This window comes from Telopea speciosissima, chromosome 1, assembly GCF_018873765.1.
Source record: "Telopea speciosissima isolate NSW1024214 ecotype Mountain lineage chromosome 1, Tspe_v1, whole genome shotgun sequence".
Lineage (NCBI taxonomy): Eukaryota > Viridiplantae > Streptophyta > Magnoliopsida > Proteales > Proteaceae > Telopea > Telopea speciosissima.
In genome coordinates, this window is record NC_057916.1 from 59,724,718 (window position 1) to 59,748,793 (window position 24,076).

At 39.5% G+C, this 24,076-nt stretch overlaps 1 protein-coding gene across 3 annotated transcripts in view; it reads right to left on the minus strand.

Moving 5' to 3' along the window:
* Positions 1-10,688: 10,688 nt before the first annotated feature.
* The window catches only part of LOC122669169 (SUPPRESSOR OF ABI3-5-like), a 28,754-nt gene continuing 15,366 nt past the window's right edge, over positions 10,689-24,076 (minus strand). For all 3 annotated transcript variants that reach the window (XM_043865876.1, XM_043865868.1, XM_043865858.1), the window contains one exon: positions 10,689-11,932. In XM_043865876.1, the coding sequence (XP_043721811.1) occupies positions 10,974-11,932 (959 nt within the window). In that variant the 3' untranslated portion in view covers positions 10,689-10,973. The remainder of the gene's footprint in view (positions 11,933-24,076) is intronic.

A 24,076-nucleotide genomic window follows, 5' to 3' on the forward strand; every position in this document is an offset into this window, starting at 1 on the left:
TAATAAGACCATACTAAACCCAGGGTTTTAGGAATTGGTCTCAATTCAGGAATATCCTTCTATCCATATTGGTATCGGCCGACACTAATACCGATATTTGGCTAATGCCAGATTATTAATTCGATATAGAAAGAGGGTAAAATGGTCAAAATTCATGTTGGCATCGGTATTTGAAGACAAAAAAACATCTGATATTACTGATATGTATCAATATCAATATCGATTTTGAAACTAACCGGATGCCCGATCAAATGCGATGGATTATATCTATGACTAAACCTGCCCCATTAGGAGAAAAATTGTTGGTTTAGTAAAGATAACATATATATCGAGTAAAAAACTTCAGTAGTTAGCTAGGTTATATGAACATGGTAACGCTTGGTTTAGGTCAATAGTCAGCTTTCTTATTGAGGACTTTTGAATTAACTTGGCTACAAGAAGAGGTTGCCTACCTAAAATTTGGCTTTTATATTTTTTCATTTGCTCCATTCTCACTCATTATTTGCAAGTAAGGACATTGGGACAAGTTTGGCTCATTAGTTGGCAATAATTTGTAAAAAGGATGCATAGGGTGTTCACCAAAAAAAAGGGGTAATTTACATGTACCTCCCCTAAGGTAATGCCTAATTACTAATCCAACTGTGAGGTTTTTGATATTTATGTGTACCTCCCCTACTTTTCAAACTAATTAATGAGTAAACCACTTTGTTAACCTGAGACTGAAAATGCTAGAATTGTTCAATTGTTGACAAAATTGCCCTTTATGCTAAAATAAACTTCTTCCATTATTTCTTTATTTCTACTCTTGAAGAACCCTAATGGCAGAGAATCAGGACATGGAGGGTTCGCCATATCCATTCACTTAATAGCAAAACTTTCCACTTTATGATTAACTTTTGCCACAAGCAGAGCTTCTTCTTGGCCTAGAGGATTTTGAGGGCAGATGCAGCAGAGGGAAGATCGCAACAATTAAGCGATTCAATAAGGCTCAAAGCTGATTGAAGCAAGGTGGTACAAGACCCAGATGGATTGAGAAAAAATGAAACAGATCAAAGGTATCCACAACAAGTCGGAGATGATAGCTAAGGTTATCTTTCCCCTCCATTTCTAAAACGTAAAACTGAAAACCACTTCCTCTCCTTCTTCTTTTCTTCTCCACCGAAACCATCTCTCCACTAAACTTCAAAACCCACTTCTGATCCATACACCAAAACCCTTTTCTCCTTTGTTCCATTCCTTTCTAGTTCTATTGTCCAAAATCGGAACACACATTCTCTATTTTACCCACATCGAACTACCATCATTTCTCCAAAAGTCCTCCTCTGATTTTCTTCATCTCAAGCCCAACCATGATCTGTCACACCCTGCTCCCAAAAGCATCGGCAATGCAATTAGAATGGTTACCATCATCCTACACAACCTGCCAGGATCTCTAACAGAGTATTTAACACCACCGTCACCACTGAGAATCACTATTAATCAAATCAGTGGAAGATTTAATTTACAATATCATAATGATTCTCAAAACAAGGATATCTAAGTGTTATGATATTACAATAACAAGTTTGCTCAGAATTACCCAAGCATCAACAGTTATCAGGACATATATTATAAAATTATTATATCCGACAGAAGGCTCAACAGGCACACTCGTTACAGGCACAGTTGGACTCGTGATCATCGGATTTAGGAGTTCACCGCTCTTCCCCGCGGAGGAGGGAGCATCATCACAAGCTACGATCAAACCACTTGCAACATCTAAAAAGAAGGTATCCATGTGAAGTGAGCTTCACTAAACTCAATGAGGGATGGGGGCATATAAGCATACATAAACAATAGATGATACGAGGTGTGAGTTCATTTTTATTATAATCACCTCACAACAAAACTAGGTCTCTGGTATAATACTACTGCAACACAAGCGATACACTCTGGACCGATAAGTGCCTCATCTCCAATGGTAGCCCCGATTGCAGTTGGAAATCTATCAGTCCTGGTACCACTCAGGGCCCTCTCGATCACCCAGGAAACCCCCTTGATAACTAGTCTGTCTGTTATCCAACTCTTTATCCCCTGTTGGTAAGGGATGTAGCACTGATTAATCATCTAACCACCATTCAATCTATGTGTCAATGCATGATAGATTCTAATATGTTGCTATACAAGTATGTAATAAACTCGAGTCTCATACCACAGAGAAACAACATACTAGCATTGCAAATGCAAATGCATCAATTCGCATTTATATGCATTTAGTATAGGGGTCACATCCATACCTGTATATCAGAGGACAAGAGGATAGTACCAGAATCCCCTCGGCCACACTACCAACCTGTCTCCCCTAACATACACATATACATACTTTAATCACGGAAACTACAGTACTAGCTCCATCATCGACCACACCATTCCGTTTATATAAATAAGTCTAATGCATCATGAATGCAATATAAATATAGCGATCCCAGTACCAGAATCCATCTCGGGCATACTGGACCTCATTTCCAACTCTAAACATACATTTTATTCCTAACATATAGAAAAAGCATAGTTATATGGACAACAATTTATAATTTAAATGAATGATATGAACATACAAAAATAAATAAATAAAACACTCCGCAAAAAAATCAAACCACACCCACTCACCTTGTCTCAAAGACTTGGCAAATACAACCCGAGTTGATGGCCAATCGAATCCCGAATACGCCTCACCGATGTACTAAGTTTGACCCACGTTAACGAGATGTTAGATCCAATATTGAACTAGTGCCCGAAGGTTTCCCAAAAGGGCAGAGTACAGTTCCACACTGGCAACCAACCGGTTGATGTAGCCATTAACTAGCGGTAAGCCTATGATCAACCAGTGGCTTGGCAGAAGCTCTGGATTTCCAGATTTTACCCATCGGTGGATTACCCAGCCATGGACCAGTGGCTGGTCTGGTAGCTATTCTTCGGCTCAGATGACATCTTTGTCAGGGTTGTTTCCACTCTATAAATATTGTAGAGGATCACTTCGCCTATGCACAGAGCTTAGTTGCGCTGCGTTTCACCGGGTGAAATCAGAGATACGATCAAATCTCTTATTGAAACCCTAAAGTTAGGGTTTGGTCATTTTTGTCCAAACTTCGATGGAATTGATTTTTTACGACGATTGAGAGTGTGCAAGAGGATCATATGCCCTCATACAACCACACTCTATCTGACTTCCAAGCACAACACTGGGTTCCAACTAAAACCCAGTGAAAAACCCTATTTCTAGGTTTAAAATAATAGGAATGTAAAGAGAGGAGCTGGGAGTAGCACTCCTACCTGGGATGGAGCAGGAATGGCAACAAATCCGTGGCCTAGTCCTCCACTTCCTCTTCCTTTCTTCTTTCTTCTTTCTTCTTTCTTCTTTTCCTCCCACGGCTTGCAAAGGTGAGCAATGAGCTTTAAAGCTCATGTCTCCCTTATATAGTGCTTAGACGACTTGGGTCCATTTGCTTGCCCGCTAAATCGGTCAAAACTGATTTTTCAATCAATTGTACCCCGCAGGCCCACCTCCTTGATTTCATAATGGGTATGAAAGTAAAGATAGGTTATAACTTGGGTTTGGACACTCGGGCGAGAGGTTATTACCGAGCACCGGGTCCCACAGGTCACAAGTCAAATTTCTAGGCTGCAGGACCAGCCAGCAGAAGGGGCTGGCTGATCTAAGTTAGCACATATTGATCAGCCGGTTGGCTACTTCTTGCTCTGTTTCAACTAATAACTCAACACTGTATTCCCCCACTCTCAAGGGTTCTTAACATGGTTTGTACACTATAAAATGGTGATATTATACCTAGTTCTTGGAGGTTAAAATTGTACCATTCAATTACTTACCATCAATCATTTGGAACCCACTTCCACAACCCATGTCTCCAGCGTTGATAGTTACTAGAGCAGCACCTATCATACTGGAGCAACACCTATCATAAAATTTCAAATTAGGCCTGTTTTGGGAATGGGTATAACATGATCATTACCTAAAGCTAATTGGAACCCTAGGTTAAAAGTGAAATCAGAAAGAGAGATTTGAAACTAGAGAAACCGAGAGAGACAGTGAGACTTCGAGATTGAAACGAAGAGGGATCTATGAGTCATCGTTACTGATCATTACTGTCCACGGTCTATCATCGCCACTCAACGAGTCGCAGGCAGATCAGTGAAACGGAGAGACTAAGGAAGAGGGATTTCGACCTCTATGAAGACTCGAAGATCAATCTTGCGTTCAATTGGTTCTACAATTTGATCGTTACATCTCTGTTTGTAAACAATATTAGTATCATAAAAACCCACCGATTTATTTTTCTTGTGTTTTCTGTTTATTTCCATTTGACTCTATTTTATCTTTGGTTTGTAATAAATCTCTACCCATATTGTATCATCTGATATGATCAATACACCACAGCGGTTGAGGTCAACATTCACTGGAGTTCAGCATTTGAACATTGGAAATGAGGGAGGACAAGAAGTTAAAGAGAATGGGTTATATGTATTAAATGAGCTCACAGGGAAAGGGTGAGGTCAGCAGTAGTTTTAGGCAGCTTCTGCAACTCCTCGACCGATAATCCTTTCTTATGTTGCAGCTTCTCTGGGGACAGTGCTACAGTTGCATTCCTTGAAGCGCACCATATATAAGATATGAGGAAGATGAGTTGTAGGTAGCGGTAGCAGTGTTGGTGGTGGTAGCGGTAGCAGTGTTCTAGGGAGGCTCGAATCAATTGTTAGGCATCGTTGGTGGGGAAGATGAGTTGCAGGTGTCTAGTGGAGATGTTCAAGGGTATATTGGTCATAAAATTTCTAAAGCATTCTTATTGTTCATAACTAACGAGAACAACTAATTAATAGAGTGGGTTTACTTATTAATTAGTTTGGAAAGCAAAGAAAGCATGCGTAAATATCAAAACCTCACGGGTGGATCTGTGATTAGGCCTTACCTCAGGGGAGGTATGTGTAAGTTACCCCACAAAAAACGTATGCTTATGGTGATATGCTCCATCCCACCTTCTAGTATCTTGAAATACAAGGATCTTCCTAGGGATCGAATATATTCCAATGAATTTAATCGCATTAATGTGTGAGGGATTGGATGTCATGGCGGTGTAAAAATCCTCTCCAGTGCACCAGTGAGTGCAGTGAGCATTGGCCGATTGAAGTTGTTCTTGGGGTGCGTGCTAGACAGCTCCAGTCGTCTACTGCTCATTGCATTCATTGGTGCGTTGGAGAGGATCTGAACTCTGTCATAGTGTGTCATCAGAATGGCATTAGTAGTATTTTTTTTTTTTTTTTTTATAATATAAATTTGGAAAAAAAGATGTACATATTGTTTGGGTTATGGATACCCTCTTAGAGTCTTTTCTACTTCACCATGTGGGTTAGTCATAGAGGTGCCAATTGATCGGCGTTGCTCGAGCCTAATCGATCCCCACTAATTTAACGTTCTGCATCGTTATTGTTTATTTAGGTAATCAGGCTTTGTAGGTTAGGGATGAACATGTTTCTATTTGATCGATCCATTTTTGGTTCATAATTAAACTACAATCAAGTTGTAAACAATCCAATCGGGTTGATTAAGTCTATACAAAGGTCAGTCACCGGTGCCGACAAATCTTGATCAAGCTATAATCAAACATCAAGAACAATAAAATAATAATCAGCCTAGGCCCGACACTAGATCATTTACTAACTAATTAGTCCAATTTCGAGGTTTAATCGATTGCTTCGATTAGACCTACCGAATATCGATGCGGGCCAGCCAGCAGTTGACACCTTTAATTTCTCTCTCTCTCTCTCTCAATCATGATTTTAGTGCACGGCATCGGAACAGGTATCGACAACACGCAAAACTGATATAATACCGATACAGTATCGGCTTGGATCAATTGTGTTAGACAAAATTACCTCTGAATTTTCTTAAAAAATGAGTTTTCTAACCATTTTATCCCTTGTCATACTGTACTACCGATACCATATCGATATGATATCGATATCGATGACTAACATAACATATGATACCGATACTTAGAACCGTGCTCTCAATACAAACTGGTCGATGTATACACACCACCACCACCAAGTATAACCGGCTTTCTTTTTTTATATATATATTCGAGGCGGCCTTTGAGAACAATTTGATCGAGTATTAACTTTGTAATGCACGCGGAAGCAAAGGCATGTCCTGATTCTCCAGAAAGGTTGTTATATATAATGGGGTGGGGTCTACACGGCCTTCTATAATGGCTCGCGTTATTCTCGCACAACTTTTCACCAGAAAAAAAAAATCTCGCACAACTCCAATCTACAAAAGGAACGACGACACCAATAACGTGTCCTGATTGGTCGTTATATAATGTTGAAAGTCTTTTTCACAAGGGAATTTAACGGTTAAAAGTGACGTCCTTCCGCGTTGGAGTCCTACTTTTTTGCTTTTCGTCGTTTTTTTTCTCTAAGGGTGATGGAGGTGGTGCATGGTTTTAGTGCACGGTATTGGAATGGGTATTCGCAGCGATTTACAAAATTGATATGGTATCAGTCTGGATTGATTGTATTGAACAAAAATACCCCTGAATTTCCTTTAAAAATAAGTTTTTTTAACCATTTTACCCTTTATTCGTATCGTGCTATCGACACAATATCGGCATGGTATTGATATCAACGACTAGCAAAATCGATATGTATCGTTCGATACGATACCGATATTAGAACCATGGGGTGGTGTTTAAACTTTAAATTTGAAAATTTCAGCTTGGGTCCTTGTCTTTATGTTTTGGTAGAAGGGTCCTTGTCTACTGATTGTACATTGTAGCGTACTAACAGGGCTGCAAGTTTGGCCATGTTGGCCCGAACCCGTCCTGAGCCCGAACAGGGCTGGGCTAAAGATTTCTGGCCTTGAGGACTGGGCAGGTTAGGGCCGGGTCAGGGTTGAGACCTCGGGCTCAGCCCGACCCTATTCTATTTTTGGCACTGATTTTTTATCCTAGTTTTGACCCTGATTTTGGCCTTGATTTTGTATATGCAAAACAACAAAAGTGCTTCTTGATACCTTAGAGTCTTAGTATTAATCAAATTTTGCTAGACGTTTTTCTGAACTTTCTCAAGTAAGGACTTTGAGGGATCAACTTTAGTTATCACAATTAGCTGCTCTTTAGGTTTGGGGAGTAAAATAATGTATAGTTGGTGTGTACAATTTATGTATCTTATTTGTTTATTATGTTGGTATTCTAGAATGTGGTCTATGGTTCACTGAAGCATCATTTCTAGGTTGTACTCCGTGAAGAAAATTCTTTATGATACATGTGATCGAGAAATATAATTATTTTAAATGGGGCCTAAGCATTGTACCAAGGAAAAAGAAACATAATAAAATAACCAGATTAATGTGAATGCAACCCTTTATTGTGTTGCTATATAGACATTCAGCTATTTTAGTTTGCTTATTGCAGCAGGAGCCAAGTGAAGGGCATTAACTGTGGGTTTGACTAATGGAGGAGGTCAATATAGGTTTATTACATGTAACATTTCACATGTTGGTAAGTTAAACCATTTTTGTGCCAAGGTTAGGGTCAGGGCCAATAGGCCAAGGCCGGCCCAATCAGGGGGGGCTTGGGTTGGGCTTGGCCCATCAGGGTTTTTAGGCCCTAAGTCAAGGTCAGGACAGGCCTAGGCCCATTTAAGGGGACTCAAGGTTGGGCTAGGGTTTTAAAAAGCCCGGCCCAACCCGACCCTGTTGCAGCCCTAGTACTAGCATTACTCCACTCGCAGATGATTACAGATGCGTCAAACATGTCTGGCGAGTTATGATTACTAATTTTCATATAGGAGAAAGAATGTCACCCCATTGCGCCAGCACGCAGCCCCTACACCCTTAAATAGCGAAAAAATCCTTGGCACACATGCCGAACAGCTCCAGCCATCCAATGTGTGCTGCTCTAACTGGTGCGCTGGAGAGGATCCGAACTCCCTAACATAGAGGTGCGCAAATTGACTAGCGACATCCAAATTTTCCTTTCCTCCTCATTCACTCACCATACACAAGGCTGGCAAGAGAAAGTAATTTTACATCTTAAAGCCAAAATTTCTGATTCTTTTAAACATCAGCGATAAGGAATTAAGAATATCCAGTGATAGAGAATTGGGACCATTAAAAACATCTAATTAATATCTTCAATGGATGGATGTGGTCCAAGAAAATATATCTTCAGTGCAAATTGTTAAAGGCAGAATCACCCCTACATTGGAGATGGACCACCGAGCAAATTGATGAGATGATACATCACCTGAGTACCAATCGTGTACTTCCTCCTGTGCACTATTGTTTGCACCCATTACTTTCATTTTTGGAAAATCTGGAATTGATTCTAGAACAGTTCGATTCCTTACCTTTCTTATGGAATTGGTTCATGAGAACATGTTCTTCGTGAATCATTGACACGATTGACCTATATAGTGGGGTTGGGTATGTCTTGTGTTCTGGGGGTCCACATAATTATAATTGGTTGTATTTATAATTAGGATGAGTTTTGGGTCAATTACATGTATATGGGTAGAATTATAATTGTATGAGGATAAAGGTTTTGGGTTTCCCTATCTCTGTACAGAAAACCCTGGTAACAAACAAGGATAAACACTTTGTGAGGTTGAAAGTGATGTAGAAAGTTTTTTAGAAAATAGTAAAAAATCTTTAGTTTTCTCAAGTGAATCCAGGCAATCTTATCAAACCACGGTAAATTCTTTGCATTGTATATGATTACTAGATATGCACGGGAGATCTCAAAACGGATGGTGCACAAAGAGAAAAAGAAGTTAAGACTCATAGGTTCAATTTTGAATCGATTCGTTTCGGATACGAATGACAAGATCGGGTACACAAGACAAGATCATAAGTTAGACTATTTATTTTCTTTTGTTTTTCTGTCGTACGGCAGTGAAAGCGATTCTGTCAGGTTTTTTTTTTCTGGATTTAGATCCTCTACGGCCAAGGTGGCACCGCCCATCGTCCAGCCAGTGCTTATGGGAGCGACACATGGAAATATTACGATCCAACGGTCAATCTTAAAAAAATTTCAAAAGTCACGTAAGTGACTGTATTACTCTCATCAAACCAAAGCCAACCGGACAGTGATGGATTCAAAACCAAAGTCATCTTCTTCCTCTCCTCACTTTGCCTCTCACTGAAAATATCTTCACCAATTGTCGCGTTGCCTCCATTTGAGGCGAGATGACTCCATCTCCGTGAGCTCTACTTTGCAAACCGTCTACGTCTTTTCCCCAATCGTGCCTCTATCTTTATGCCTCCCTTTGTCTATCTCTCTCGAGTCTTGTCCTGTGCCCGCCCTCTTATGAAATGACATATCTACCCTCTATTGTGGAAAGAAAGACATACGAAGATGCTAGCATATGCTAAGCAGCTGGACAGAATTCAATCCCTAAAATTTATTACTCAAATTTAAAATATTTTGTATTAACTACAAAATCGTGTTAGAAAATGATTTCAAGAGTTAGCCATTTTAATTATGACTAGATTTCACCTTTTATTTTTTGGTGGGGACGGGGTGGGTACCACTTCCCTTCACTCTATTTCTCTTGCAACCACGCAACCATTTGAAACATCATCTCCCTATTTGAGAGATAGTAATCTTCCAAACTTGAGCAGCTAATATACAAAGAATACCCAATCATCCCTCCATGATAGAATTAACTGCAATTGGAATCTACCTTCCAAGTTGAATTTCCAAATAAATAAGCAACCAAACGCAAATTACAAAAAATTTGGCAATGGTTATCCCTTTACAGCCTACCCAGGAGGCAACCAAATCAACCTAGACAACATGATAAAATCCCACTTTTCTCATGATTGAAAAGATAAGTGAGGAGGGTCTGGATCGACCAATCCTATTAGACTCCTGAAACCGATATGATCCTTGGATCGGTAACAGCTCGTTCCTCTCAAATCAGCAAAAGTTGAAAAAGCTTTTTAAGCAACTTGTTTTTACAGTGCTACAAAGCTAGAAGTCCATAGAATAAAGGAAAAGCGAAGTCTAAGAAGTAAAGACTTCGGTAACTATCACCTGCCTTGACCTTCAAGCCCTGCTCTATCTTCCATGACTTGTGCTTGTACTGGCTCTGTTATGCCGCACCCATCCTTGCCTAGCCCCTGCGTCCAACCAACCCAAGAAACAATAAACGCACCCCGACTAAACCAGATTAGAGAAGGCTATGTAATTGTGCTTTTATGTGAGCACATAAGACCAACATCAATAAACAAAATCTCTCGTATACAACAAACACACCATCACATCATGCTGTTTGTGCAAATCCATATGACTCGAGGGATTCTGGTTGTTAATGGGCAAGGTTCCACCTTGAACAGATAAATGTCACTGCCTGCCTCTCAATTAGGTTCAGAAGATCTGTTGACAAGCAAATTCAACATGCAAACAAAAGAAGAATGGAAGACAATACCAAGCCTTCTTGCCAGCCCATGCTGCGGACCATCCGATTACGCACATTATTCTCATCAATAGCTCTTTCAGCTGAAATCACCTTTCAACTCTGGATGCTGCTGGTAACATCTCCAGCCCCACATCCTCCAACCCCTGGGGAAAAAGACATTGCCCCAATCTCCAAGAAAGAACCTTTTCCGAATGCCAAATCTTGATCTTGACAAAGCATTGTAAAAATAACATTTCTTACAATGTAAATATGAGTTTTCAGTGAGAATAACCAAGCAATGAACCAGTGAACTCACTGGATAGATATCCTTCCAACAACAAATTATTCACATCCTAGGTTGACTATTTAAATTGACTTGTGTATATGCTGTCTGAAGCTTTCAGGATTCAAAATATGGTGTTGGATTTATTCCGGAGCAACAAAGGACCCTTCACAGGATTTAGTACTCCAATCTAGAGCAAATGCAACATCTGAACCCAACACAAAAGAAATTGTTAAGCATGCTTACTTGAATCAGCAAGCCCATCCCCAATAGATGAAGATGATGATGATCCATAAAGGCTCCTCCTCTCAGCTGCACGGTCCCTATATGTTGTCTGAGGCTGTTCCCTATGAGAAGAAACTGGCTGCTCAGAGAACCTTCGCTTGCCACTTCCTGTAGCAGGTGGTGTGTAGGAACCCAGTGCAGATGCATCTGTTCTGAAGGGAGTTTGTATGGCAGGTGTGCCTGGATTAACTGCTGATGTCCCTGCAGAGCTTGTAACAGCAGGTGATGAGGTGGAAGGTCTACCAGACAAAGTAGTATCTGACTTCGTGACCCCTCTTCCAGATCCTCTAATCACCCCCATTAATGTGCCTCCTGAACTGTTGCTGACAGGTTGTGGTTTGATCTCAGAAACTGCAGAAGCAGTCTGTGCAGTAATTGGGGTAGTTAACGTGTTACTAGCACCACGAACGACCGCTGTGGAGGAAAATCCCAAACTGGTTGAAGTTTTTTCCTTTGCTAGCATAGAATCACTTCTGAACTTGTTTTTAGGCCTGTCATCCATTAAAGCTGAAGACACAGTGTCATCGAGAACGATCCGAGCTGCCTGACCCACATTATTCCTTTGCTTCCACATGCTTAAAACGTTACTCATTTTATTCTTGTTCGCAAGAATATTGCTCTTTGAAGCCAGCCTTATCTCTTTCATTTTCTCCTTCTCTCTCTTTTCTGCAGCAAGAGCTGCAGTTGCAGCAGCCTGGACAGCATCTGGCAATGACGCAGTCTTCTCATTTGATGTTATTGTAGCAGCAGGAGCAGAAATCACTACTTTTCTGTTACTAGCACTATCAGATGCCTTCGGCTCATTTGCTGCTTTTCCTTTGTCATTCTGATCACCACAAGGGATGTACTGCTGAGTTTGATCATCATAAGAATACCAAGTTCCATTGCTACTATCATAATAAAGACCTGCACCATATACAAGTAAAAATAAGATGCAGCAATTTCAATAATATCATTCTGGTAAAGAGTAAATCATACCATTCAACTCATAAGATCAAGATATAGCCATTACAGATTGACTATTAGACCATTATATAGCATAAAAGTAAGTTGGGGAGATATTGGAACCACAAACATTAATCCAGCACCACATAAGCTGAAAACTAAGAATTCAAAGTTAAGCAAGAACACACAAACATTTAAATATATAAATCCAGTCTTCAGATTACCGTAGTCACAGTGTCAAATGCAAGAATTAACACAGTTGCCATGGCAGTGGCCAGCCACCTTCATACCTAGGCAACACCTTGGCAGTGGCCCAAAGTGAGTGTAATATATATATACACACACATATAATATGAAGGTGTACATGAAGGATACGATTTTGGACAGAAGAATTGAGGTGGGGACTCCAGTTTTAGATTTTGCCGTGGTTTATGGTCTATCGATTTTGAACACATATTTTGAAAAGAGAGAAGAGCATTTAGTTACATTCAAGAATGGGCATAGTAGCCAAAATAGAGTTCTTTCTAACAAGAAGGTCCGATAGGATGTTATGTAAGGATTATAAGGTTATAATAGGGGAGAGCCTAACCACAAAACATGGATTAGTGGTCATGGATATGTATCGCATTACGCCGAATCGTAAGAAAGGTGAACCAATTTTCCCTAAGATAAGGTAGTGGAGCATAAAAGGAGAAATCTTGAAATCATTTACTGATAAGCTGACCAAACAAGGAAGGTGGGAGTCTGATGGACACAAAAACGATGTGCAATGAGATGACTACTAGTATTAAGAAGGTTGCTAAAGATATCCTAGGCAAATCGGAAGGAAAGCATTATTACTCTAGGGAGACTTGGTGGATGATGAGGTTCAAGAAGCCATTAAAGCTAAAAAAGCTAGTTTTAAGACAAGGCAAAGGACTAAGGCTGTAGTGGATCTAAAACGCTATAAATTTGCCAAAAATGAAGCTAAAAAGATTGTGGGAAAGGCAAGGGCAAAAAAATATGAAGATGATTATAACAATCTGAGCACAAATGAAGGGGAATTTTTTTTATAAGATAGCTAAAATGAGAGGGAAAGGAAGAGTAGAGATTTTGATCATGTTATATGTATTAAAAGTGAAGATGGTAATGTACTAATAAGGGACGAGGACATTAAGGAGAGATGGAAAGATTATTTCTACAACCTACTAAATGAAGACATTTTGAGTAATAGTGTCCCGGAAAGCTGCATTATCCATCATAATACTACATGTTGCAGATATATACGAAAATTAAGGTGCATGAAATAAAAGAAGCTTTAAGGAGGATTAAAGTAGGCAAGGCACCAAGTCTAGATGGGGCCTCAATAGAAGTGTGGGAGAGCTTAGGCATCCATGGTTTATCTTGACTAACCGAGCTGTTTAATAAGATTTTGAGCACAAGGAAAATGGCAGACGAAAGGAAGAGAAGCAGTGTAGTTCCGATTTATAAAAATAAAAGTAATATTCTGAGTTGCAATAACTATAGGGGCATACTATGAAATTACGGGAGAGTCATTGAGACTTGCTTGAAACAAGAATTACCATTTTGGAGATCCAATTTGGTTTTATGCTAGGAAGATCCACGACATAAGCTATTAACTTAATTGGGAGATTCATGGAAAGATTTAGAGATTGCAAGAAGGACCTCCATATGGTCTTTATTGATCTAGAAAAAGCTTATAACAAAGTACCTAGAGAGTTAATCTGGCAAGTTCTAGAGAAGAGAAGTGTTTCAAGTAAATATGTGGAAATAGTTAAAGACATGCACAATTGTGTAGCGACTAGTGTAAGAATTGTGAGGGGTTAAGGTAATGAATTCCCCATAACAATTGGGTTACATCAAGGATCAGATTTAAACCCTTATTTGTTTGGGTTTATCATGGATGATTTAATCAAAGACATTCAAGATCAGATTCCTTGGTGTATGCTTTTTGCTGATGATATTGTTTTAGTGGAGGCGACGAAAGTAGGGATTAACGCCAAGTTAGAGTTATCGAGATCAACCTTGGAATCAAATGGTTTAAGACAAGTAGAACTTGTTAGAAATCAGAACTAACTAACCAGCAGAAGATAGAAGAAGAAGAAGAAGAGAATAGAGGAAGAGAAGAACACTGCCAAGAGAAGAAAACAGCAGCCTGCGATAGAAGAAGATAACTTCTATCGCAGGCCTTGGGTTCTATTAATAATAAAGTCAAACTAATTAAGGTAAGCTGGTTAGGGGTTTATTAGAAACTTACCCCTTAGCCGTCACCTATTACATCTTAACAAATAAAGACTTAAAAGATAGAAAATTACATGGAACCCCAAAGACCCAAAATAGCAATGACAAAACTACCCCTAATTCTCAACACTCCCCCTCAAGCTGGAGCATATAGGTCTCCCATGCTCAACTTGTCACAACAAGTGCGAAAATTAAGAGCAAACAAAGATTTGGTGAAGACATCAGCTAGCTGATTTGAAGGCGAAACAAACGGAGTCTCAACTAGCTTTTTCAAGACGGCATCGCGAACAAAGTGACAGTCCACCTCAATATGTTTAGTCCGCTCATGATAAACAGGGTTACTAGCAATATATATAGCTGCCCGGTTATCACAATACATCTTCATCGGCGTAGGCACAGGAAATCCCATCTCAAGAAGATGAGACCTGAGCCACATCAACTCAGCTGTAGTGTGAGCCATAGCCCGATACTCTGCCTCCGCACTTGACCGCACAACAGTAGTTTGCTTCTTACTACGCCACGAGACAAGATTACCCCAACAAACGTACAATAACCGGTAGTGGAACGACGATCACTTGCCGATCCAACCCAGTCTGCATCAGAATAAGTAACCAAATCCATATGTCGATTAGGACGATAAATCAACCCTTTACCGGGAGAACCCTTCAATTAACGAATGATATGAATGGCAACATCCCAGTGAGCCTTTTGAGGAGTTTGCATAAACTGGCTCAGAACGCCAACAGCAAATGAGTTGTCTGATCTCGTGACAGTAATGTAAATCAACTTCCCAACTAAACTTCTGTACTGGTGCACATCCTTGAGGGGATCTCCATCATCTACACCAAACTTCTGATGAGGATCCATGGGAACATCCACTGGCTTGGACGCAAGCATGCCAGTATCAAATAAAAGATCTAAAACATACTTCCTCTGAGACAGACTGACACCCTTCTTGCTTCTCATAACCTCAATGCCAAGAAAGTAGTGAAGGTCACCTAAATCCTTGGTCTGAAAGTTTTGTTGTAAGTCTTTACCTCAGCAATGCCTGACACATCATCACCAGAAACAATTATATCATCAACATATACAACCAGAATAACCAACTTGCCACCATGATGACGAACAAACACATAATGATTAGAGTAACACTGCGAGAAACCGCACGATACAACTGTGGCATTGAACTTCTCAAACCATGCTCTGGGAGATTGTTTGAGGCCATAGATTGCTTTCTGCAATTTGCACACCTGAGTACTAGTCTCCCCCTGAGCAACATACCCAGGAGGTTGCTCCATATATACCTCCTCATGAAGATTACCATACAAGAAGACGTTTTTAATATCCAACTGAAACAAGGGCCAATCAAAATTAACTACCATAGAAATAAATAGGCGAACAAAATTCAGCCAACAACAGCAGAGAAGGTCTCAAAGTAGTCCACACCATAAGTCTGTGTATACCCCTTGGCAACCAGACGGGCTTTAAGCCGCTCAATAGAACCATCCAGAAGGTATTTGATTGTGTAAACCCAACAACACTTAACAAGTTCCTTTCCAGGAGGCAGATCTACCAAACTCCAAGTGTGTCGAGACAAGAGAGCATCCATTTCCACATCTATGGCCTTCTTCCAACCAGAAAGACGAAGAGCCTCAGTATGATTTTTGGAAATAGGGTTGGAAGACCCTGACAAGGCAAAAGTTTGAATAGAAGAGGGTAAGTGAGAAAGAGACACATACTTATCAATAGAATATAAAGCAGAAGACTTTTGAGTGCAAGAGCGAGTACCTTTATGCAAGGAAATAGGTAAGTCATCAGTTGAAGAAGAAGGTGGAGCTTCACTAGACGAAGAAGTTGGCAGAGGTAGTGAAATAGGTGGAGCCGTTGGAACCTCTTCCTGTGGTACTGTCCTGTCACGCCGCTGATAAACTTGCAATGGAGGTGTAGGGAATGGGACAAGAGCAGGGACAGGAGGAGGAGTATCAACACGCCACTCATCCTCAGAGACAGAGGAGGAAGAAAAATAAGAACGGTCTTTAAAGAAGGTGACATCAGCACTCACAAAATACCTATGGGTGACAGGGTCATAACACTTGTACCCTTTCTGGGTACAAAAATATCTAAGAAAAACACACTTAGTGGACCGGGGAGAGAGTTTATCAGAATGAGCATGTAGATAGTGAACAAAACAAATACACCCAAAAACACGAGGAGGTAAATGAAAACTGGGCTGACCCGAAAAATAATGGAAAAGGGGGACTTGTCGGCAAGAATAGAAGGAGACATTCGATTAATCAGATAACAAGCAGTAAGCACCCCTTCACACCAAAATTGCTTCGGGACATGCATATGGAACATTATAGTGTATGCAACCTCAAGTAAATGTCTATTCTTTCGTTCCACTACCCCATTTTGTTGTGGGGTGTAGGAACAACTAGTTTGGTGAATCATTCCATGAGAAACACAAAAGGCAGAAATATCACACTGAACATACTCCAAAGCATTATCAGAACGAAAAATTTTAACAGGCAAACCAAACTGAGTTTTCATTTCATTATAAAAATTTTGGAATACAGAGATAAAATCAGAACGATCCTTTAAGAGGTATAACCATGTGAGACGAGAATGGTTGTCCACAAAAGTGACAAAATACATAAAACCACTCCGATTGTTAACACGACAAGGACCCCAAATATCCGAATGGACTAAAGAAAATAAAGACAAACTATGAGCCATAATACGAGAAGGGAAAGAGGCACGGTGATGTTTTCCCAACTCACAGGCTTCACACTCTAACCGAGACACAGAATTAAAAGAAGGTAATAACAACTTTAACCTAACTAAAGACAAATGACCTAAACGACAGTGCCACTGGAAAGCAGACACCCCTCCAACAGAAGCAAACGAGGCAAAAGCACCATGGTCAAGGTAGTAGAGACCATCTTTTTCACACACTCCACCAATCTTCTTCCTCACGTGAAGATCCTGAAAAACACAATAAGAAGGAAAGAAAGTCACAGAACAATGTAAAGCTTTAGTTATTTGACTGACAGAAAGAAGATTCAACGGTAACTGAGGGACATGTACCACAGATGAGAGACTCATGGAAGGAGTAGGTGAGATGGTACCATGCCTAGAAACTAGAGTAGAAGAACCATTTGCAAGAATAACAGGTGAAGAGGAATATGTATGTGAATAAGTGGTAAATAAAGATGACTCACCAGTCATATGAGCAGAAGCCCCAGAGTCATTAATCCAAGATGGAGTAGTAGTGGTAAGAAGAGCAGGTGTACCTACATGAGCTAGAGTTGCAGAAGAAGATGGGGGACCGGTGGATGTAAGACTGGATGCCTCCAAGTGTTGCAAACGCCGCAGTATCTGAGAGAGATCATCACAGTGAGGAGTTGTAGTAGAACCACTCCCTGGAAGGGAAACCTGTGGAGAATCACTATGGGCAGCACCATCACTACCTCCTTCAGACGCTGCATGATTGGCAAATTGAGGTGTCCAATTGGGTTTGCCATGCTTGTCCCAACAAAAATCAATCGTGTGACCAGTTTTGCCACAATGAGTACACTTCCGAAAAGGCTTATCACCAGACTGACCACCAGTGCCACGACTACGACTACCACGTCTTCCCCCTGAGTTACGTCCACGACCAGCCACAAAGGCAGAATTCTCCTTGGGAGTAGAGTCAGTTTTTCTAGGAGAAGAGATATGTTGTAGGCGGGAGAACGTGTCAACAAGAGTAGGAACAGTTTCTCCAAAAGGATATGTCCCTTGACAGACTTCAAATCAGAATCTAGTCCAGCCAGAAATTTAGACACAAAAAATTCATTCTGCTGTGCTTTTAATTTGTCAATATCAGTGGTGAGGGCCCGAAAAACATTTAATTCCTCAACAAAGCCTCTAAAAGTGTTGTAGTAGTCTTGGAGAGGCTTGTTGGACTGCCAGAGCTGAAAAAGTTTCTCATATAAGTCATAGACTCGATTCATATTTTTCTCCTGTGAATATGTATCCTTCAAATCATCCCACACACCTTTAGCAGTGGTGTAAAACATCACGTTTGCAGCAATCTCTGGTTCCATGTTGTTCCATAACCAAATCAAAATAATGGCATTGTCTTGCATCCAATCCTCATAATCTTTTGAATCAGAGGTAGATGGATCGGAGGTAAGATACTTTGAGTTTTTCTTAGCCATAATGTAAACCTTCACAGCTTGATCCCAAAGCAAATAATTCGAACTCCCTTTCAGCTTGATAGAGGTAATAGTGACATTAACATTGTCGGTTTGAGATGTAACCACTAGATTATTTTTATTCTCTCCCATAGCACCAAAAAGGGAAAAATAAAACCAGTCAAATAAAAGTACCACAAGGGAACAGCTAGCCAACAAAGGGGACAGCAACCACACACAAACAAGTCACCAATTGTTGCAGAATTCCAGAGTAATAGGCAGCAGAGAAAACAAAAAATAAAAGAGGCCCAATCTCAAGCAGGGTAGAAGCCTAGAACCAGCAGAACCATCCAATCAGAAGAACCCAAAAAAAAACAGGGCACTTCTGGCAATAATAGGAGTGATTTTTCAGAACTTATAACCAGCAGGGTGAAAAAGCCTGACAAAGAGATTGAAGCTAGTACTTGGATAGGAGAATGAAATCCCAAAAAATCAGCCTGAACAAACAAGTGAAACAGACACAGGGAAGCCAACTGTAGGGCTCAAAAGTGCTCAGAAAACAGAGCATCCACAGGTGTGAAGAAGAAACCCAGAAGCACTCGATCAATTCACCAGAACTGGATAAAAAAAACAAGTCGAGTCTTCCTCTAGGTGGGTACAAGCAGCCCTCAAAAAATTAGAACTAGAAGATACACAAATCTGAAAGAAAATCTCTTGTTTCCATTTTCTGAAAATAGAAGCATAACCAGGAATTCCAGAAAAATAGTAATTTTCCATCCTTCAATCAAATCTTCAAGGGATGGTCTCCAAATCACCAACTACTATCACAACTAAACACTCCATTCATGTGTATATGGAGTCTTCAGTCATCAACAAAAACAGAAGCAGCAATAGGTGGCTGCACACCAGAGAACCAAAACCGAGAGAGAGATCAGCAGAAGGAGATGAAAGAAGATCCTTCAGCTGATCAGTATAGCTCTAATACAATGTTAGAAATCAGAACTAACTAACCAGCAGAAGATAGAAGAAGAAGAGAATAGAGGAAGAGAAGCACACTGCCGAGACAAGAAAACATCAGCCTGCGATAGAAGAAGATAACTTCTATCGCAGGCCTTGGGTTCTATTAATAATAAAGTCAAACTAATTAAGGTAAGCTGGATAGGGGTTTATTAGAAACTTACCCCTAAGCCCTCACCTATTACATCTTTAACAAATAAAGACTTAAAAGATAGAAAATTACATGGAACCTCAAAGACCCAAAATAGCAATGACAAAACTACCCCTAATTCTCAACAGAACTAAAACAGAGTATATGGCGTGTAACAAAGTTACACTAGGTCAGATAATAAGGCAATCAAAATTGATGGGAAAAAGATTCTGCAAAGTGATTATTTTAGGTATCTGGGCTCAAATATAAAAAAGGTAGACATAAAGGATGATGTTTCACAAAGAATTAAAATGGAATGGAGAGGTGTGTTAACCCAACCCAAAGCTTATTTTCAATAAAATAAACCCTTTAGGTGACAATCTACATCAATGAAATGGGGAGGTGAATCCGGTGGGTGGTGTGCAAGGTTCAAGGTTTCGTTCAGGCCCGAAACCAAAATTTTGGCTGTAACTAATCTCTTTTTTTCTGGGAATTTCGATGTAGGGTTTTGGGGGCCAAATGGCCAAATTAGATCATGAAACTTGTAGGACAGACTATTTTATACTCTCTAAACATATTGGAACTGTTAGATTTTAAAAAATCACACAGAAATGGTAGTTTGACTTCTAACCTTGGGTTGGTAGTCTATGCTGTGTACATTCTCTAATATGGCCTATTCCACACAATCTTAAATACTAGAACATATATAATTCAGTAAAAACAACTTAAATAATCATTAGGAATGAAAGACATCAAATTATAAACCATTTCATAAATCATCATGGATGATTTAACGAAAGACATCCAAGATGAGGTTCCTTGATGTATGTTTTTTGTTGATGATATTGTTTTGGTGGATGACACAAAAGCAGGAATTAACGCCAAGTTGGAGTTGTTCCACAACTTTGTTGTCAAAAAGTTTTAAGATACGTAGAACGAAGACGGAGTATATGGCGTGTAACTTTAGTCAAACTAGGATGGACAATAAGGCGTTGAAAATTGATGAGAGGGAGTCTCTGCAAAGCACTTATTTTAGGTACCTAGGTTCAATCATAAATAAGAAAAGTAACATAGAGGATGATGTTGTTAAAAGAATTAAAATAGGATGGTCGAAGTGGAGAGGTGTGTTTAGAGTATTGTGTGACCGACGTATTCCTTTAAAGCTTAAAGCAAAATTTCAAAGGACATTCATAAGACCGGCTATGATGTATGGTGCGGAAAGTTGGGCAGTTAAGAAGCGCCATACAGATAAACTAAGTGTTGCAGAGATGGGGATATTAAGATGAATGAGTAGCAAGACCTTGAAGGATAATGTGAGGAATTATCATATAGGGCTGATTTGGGATTAGCTCCGATTCATGATAAGCTGTGAGAAAGTCGATTGAGGTGGCATGGCCATGTTCAATGGAGGCCATTGGATGCCCCAGTTCAGAGAAGTGATTTGATTCAGATTGAGGGAGCTAAAAGAGCCAGGGGCAGGCCTAAATTAACCCTAAGAGAAGTGGAGAGGAAAAAGATGCTTAGATTAGAACTTAAATCAAGTACGGCTTCAAATAGAGCTGATTAGAGGGCACGAATCCATGTAGCCGACCCCATTTAGTTGGGATAAGGCTGTAATTTTTGTTTCTAAATCATACATCAAACATTGTTTGTTAAAAATAGTCAAATATATTGGAGTCAACAATAGTACAATACAAGTAGTGTCACCCCTATGCTCATCCTAGAATCCTAGACTCCTAGTACTGAAACAAGTGTCAGGCCAGCTCATAACAACTAGAATATTGCTGATGCCAAATCAAGTTTTCCTCCGACTGAATCACAAAAGTTTGCCATGTCATAGTATAGAGGAAGAAAGACTAGAAGTCGTCCACAACAGCTCTATAAATGGAATCGTCAACCTAGGGTATATATCTCCGAACCATAAGGAACTCAATTGAGAGCCATTGCTACTAAATGATGCCTGTGGAAATGGAACCAACATGAATGGATGGGGGGGCCGGGAACCCAAAGATGTGTCCACAAAATCTGATCCAGTGTATGACTGAGTCGACTGACCCTCATACTTAGAGGCAAAAAGTAATGATGATGAAGAGCTAAACTTCCCAAATTGACCATACCCAGTATAGTCGGAACCGGTGATCCCTGTGCCATATCTATATGATGGTGCACGCAACTGCTCCCAATGCATACCAATCTCCTCCATACTCAGGCCTTCGAGAGTGAGTCAAGCTCCTGACATCAACGCCCATGGACTCCATGCTATCATGCTCCTCTGGTGGTATGAATAGGTAAGACAAGAGCCTCAAGAGTAGCCTACATGTGTGGGAGCACGTGCACCATGGTCCTCATCCTGTGTGGCATAAGTGAACTGAGTCTAGCCTATGAAGCACACCGGCTCTAACTAAAGGGTTAACCTTTTTTTTTTTCAAAATTTTGTTACAAGAAAATCATATTTTTTTTTTGCAGAAAATTAAATAAAAAGATATTTTAAAAACAGAAAATGAAATCCGACTCCATGAAGTCATAAATCGGGCTACAATGTTTAACATATAAAAAATTGAATGGCATAAACCAAGTATTGATTCTAATTTTTTGCAAAAATTAGTTTTGGGGAAAAGTAAGTTACCTTTAAGTTTGGATCTTGCACAGATCTTGTTGTTGGGCAAAAAATCTAAGCTTCCACTGCGTTAAAAATAGAAAATGAAATCCGACTCCATGAAGTCATAAATCGGGCTACAATGTTTAACATATAAAAAATTGAATGGCATAAACCAAGTATTGATTCTAATTTTTTGCAAAAATTAGTTTTGGGGAAAAGTAAGTTACCTTTAAGTTTGGATCTTGCACAAATCTTGTTGTTGGGCAAAAAATCTAAGCTTCCATTGCTTTCCTCTAGTGCCCAAGCACTAGTTCCAAGCTTGTATGGGAGAGATTTGGGGGTTTTCTTCCAAAACCAGACAATACAGACGAAATGGGTCAAAATTTCTACCCATTTCATTCGAAACTTGGAATAAATATTTAAGGGTCTGTAATGTTTCTGTCGATATATAGGCGAAACGAAAAAAGGGAATTGAAAATTTTGGCAGAACACTGAAATTTCAACCAAAACTTTGTATAACTTACATATCGCATATGGTTTTGTTTTGGTAGCTGTCGAAACCAGATTTTTTTTTTATTTTAAAAAAATTGAAATTTCACAAACCCTTGTACTATGGTTGTGTAATTGACGTATTCCTTTAAAACTTAAAAGGAAAATTTTATAGGACTGTCATATAACTGACTATGATGTGTGGTGCAGAATATTGGTTGTTAAGAAGCACTATATAGATAAACTCAGTGTAGCTGAGATGAGAATGTTCAGTGCATGTGTGAAAACTAGTAAGGATAAAGTACTGAATGATCAAATTAGAGCTGATTTGGAAAAAATTCAGATACATGATATGCTACGAGAAAGTCACTTGAGGTGGCATGGCCAAGTTCAACGGAGGCCTTCAGATGCTCCAATAAGGAGGGTGATTAGATTCAGATTGAAGGAGATAAAAGAGACAAGGGGAGACCTAAAATGGCTCTAGGAGAAGTGGTGAGGAAAGACATGCATAGCTTAGACCTTGTATCAAATATGACCTCAAATATATAGTCCGAAATCTCACGAGATCTAGCCGAGATTCTCGGTTTTCCAATTTCCCGAGTCGAGATGGCCTACGAAACTTAAAATGTCAATATCTCTCCGAGATCTCGGTTTGACATAGGAAAATGCCCATCTAGGTCCTTTATATGAGTGCCAGATCTCGAGATCTTGCTGGAAATTCTTGGTATACAGACACCTATCTATGCCAGGAACCAAGACAAAGAAGACAGACACTTATTTATGCCTAATATCATTTAAGTAAATGCTTTTGTATTTGTATTTCATTTACTTAAGATATTATTCATAAATAAGCAAATACCCTCCCATTTGAATCCAATAAAAATAGTTAAAAAATCAAATTCCAAAAGGAAAAAACAGTCAACCACCCAATTCAAGAACAAAAACTAGATTTTCGGCTATAGGTGTAATTTTCAACTATCTAATGCTGGGGGTTTTCTCAAATCTAAAAATTCCATAAATCTTATTATGGTAAAACATTGCTAAAAACCAAAAGTGCGGTAAAATATTCATTTGTTTTTTGTTAAAAAAATTATTTTCATTCAGAGCGATTTTGACAGCATTCGCGCACACCAAATTAAGTTTGACCGGTACATAACTCTTTCAATATAAATCAGATTTTAGCAATCTTGCATAGCTTTCCAACAAGTCCAAGATTGCTAAAATCTGATTTATATTGAAAGAGTTATGTACGATCAAACTTAATTCGTGTCTTGCGAATGTCAAAATCGCTCGAATGAAAATATATTTTTGGACATCAAAACAAATGAATATTTTACCACACTTTTGATTTTTAGCAATGTTTTACCATATTAAGATTTATGGAATTTTTAGATTTGAGAAAAACCCCAGCATTAGAAAGTTGAAAATTGCACCTACCGCCGAAAATCCAG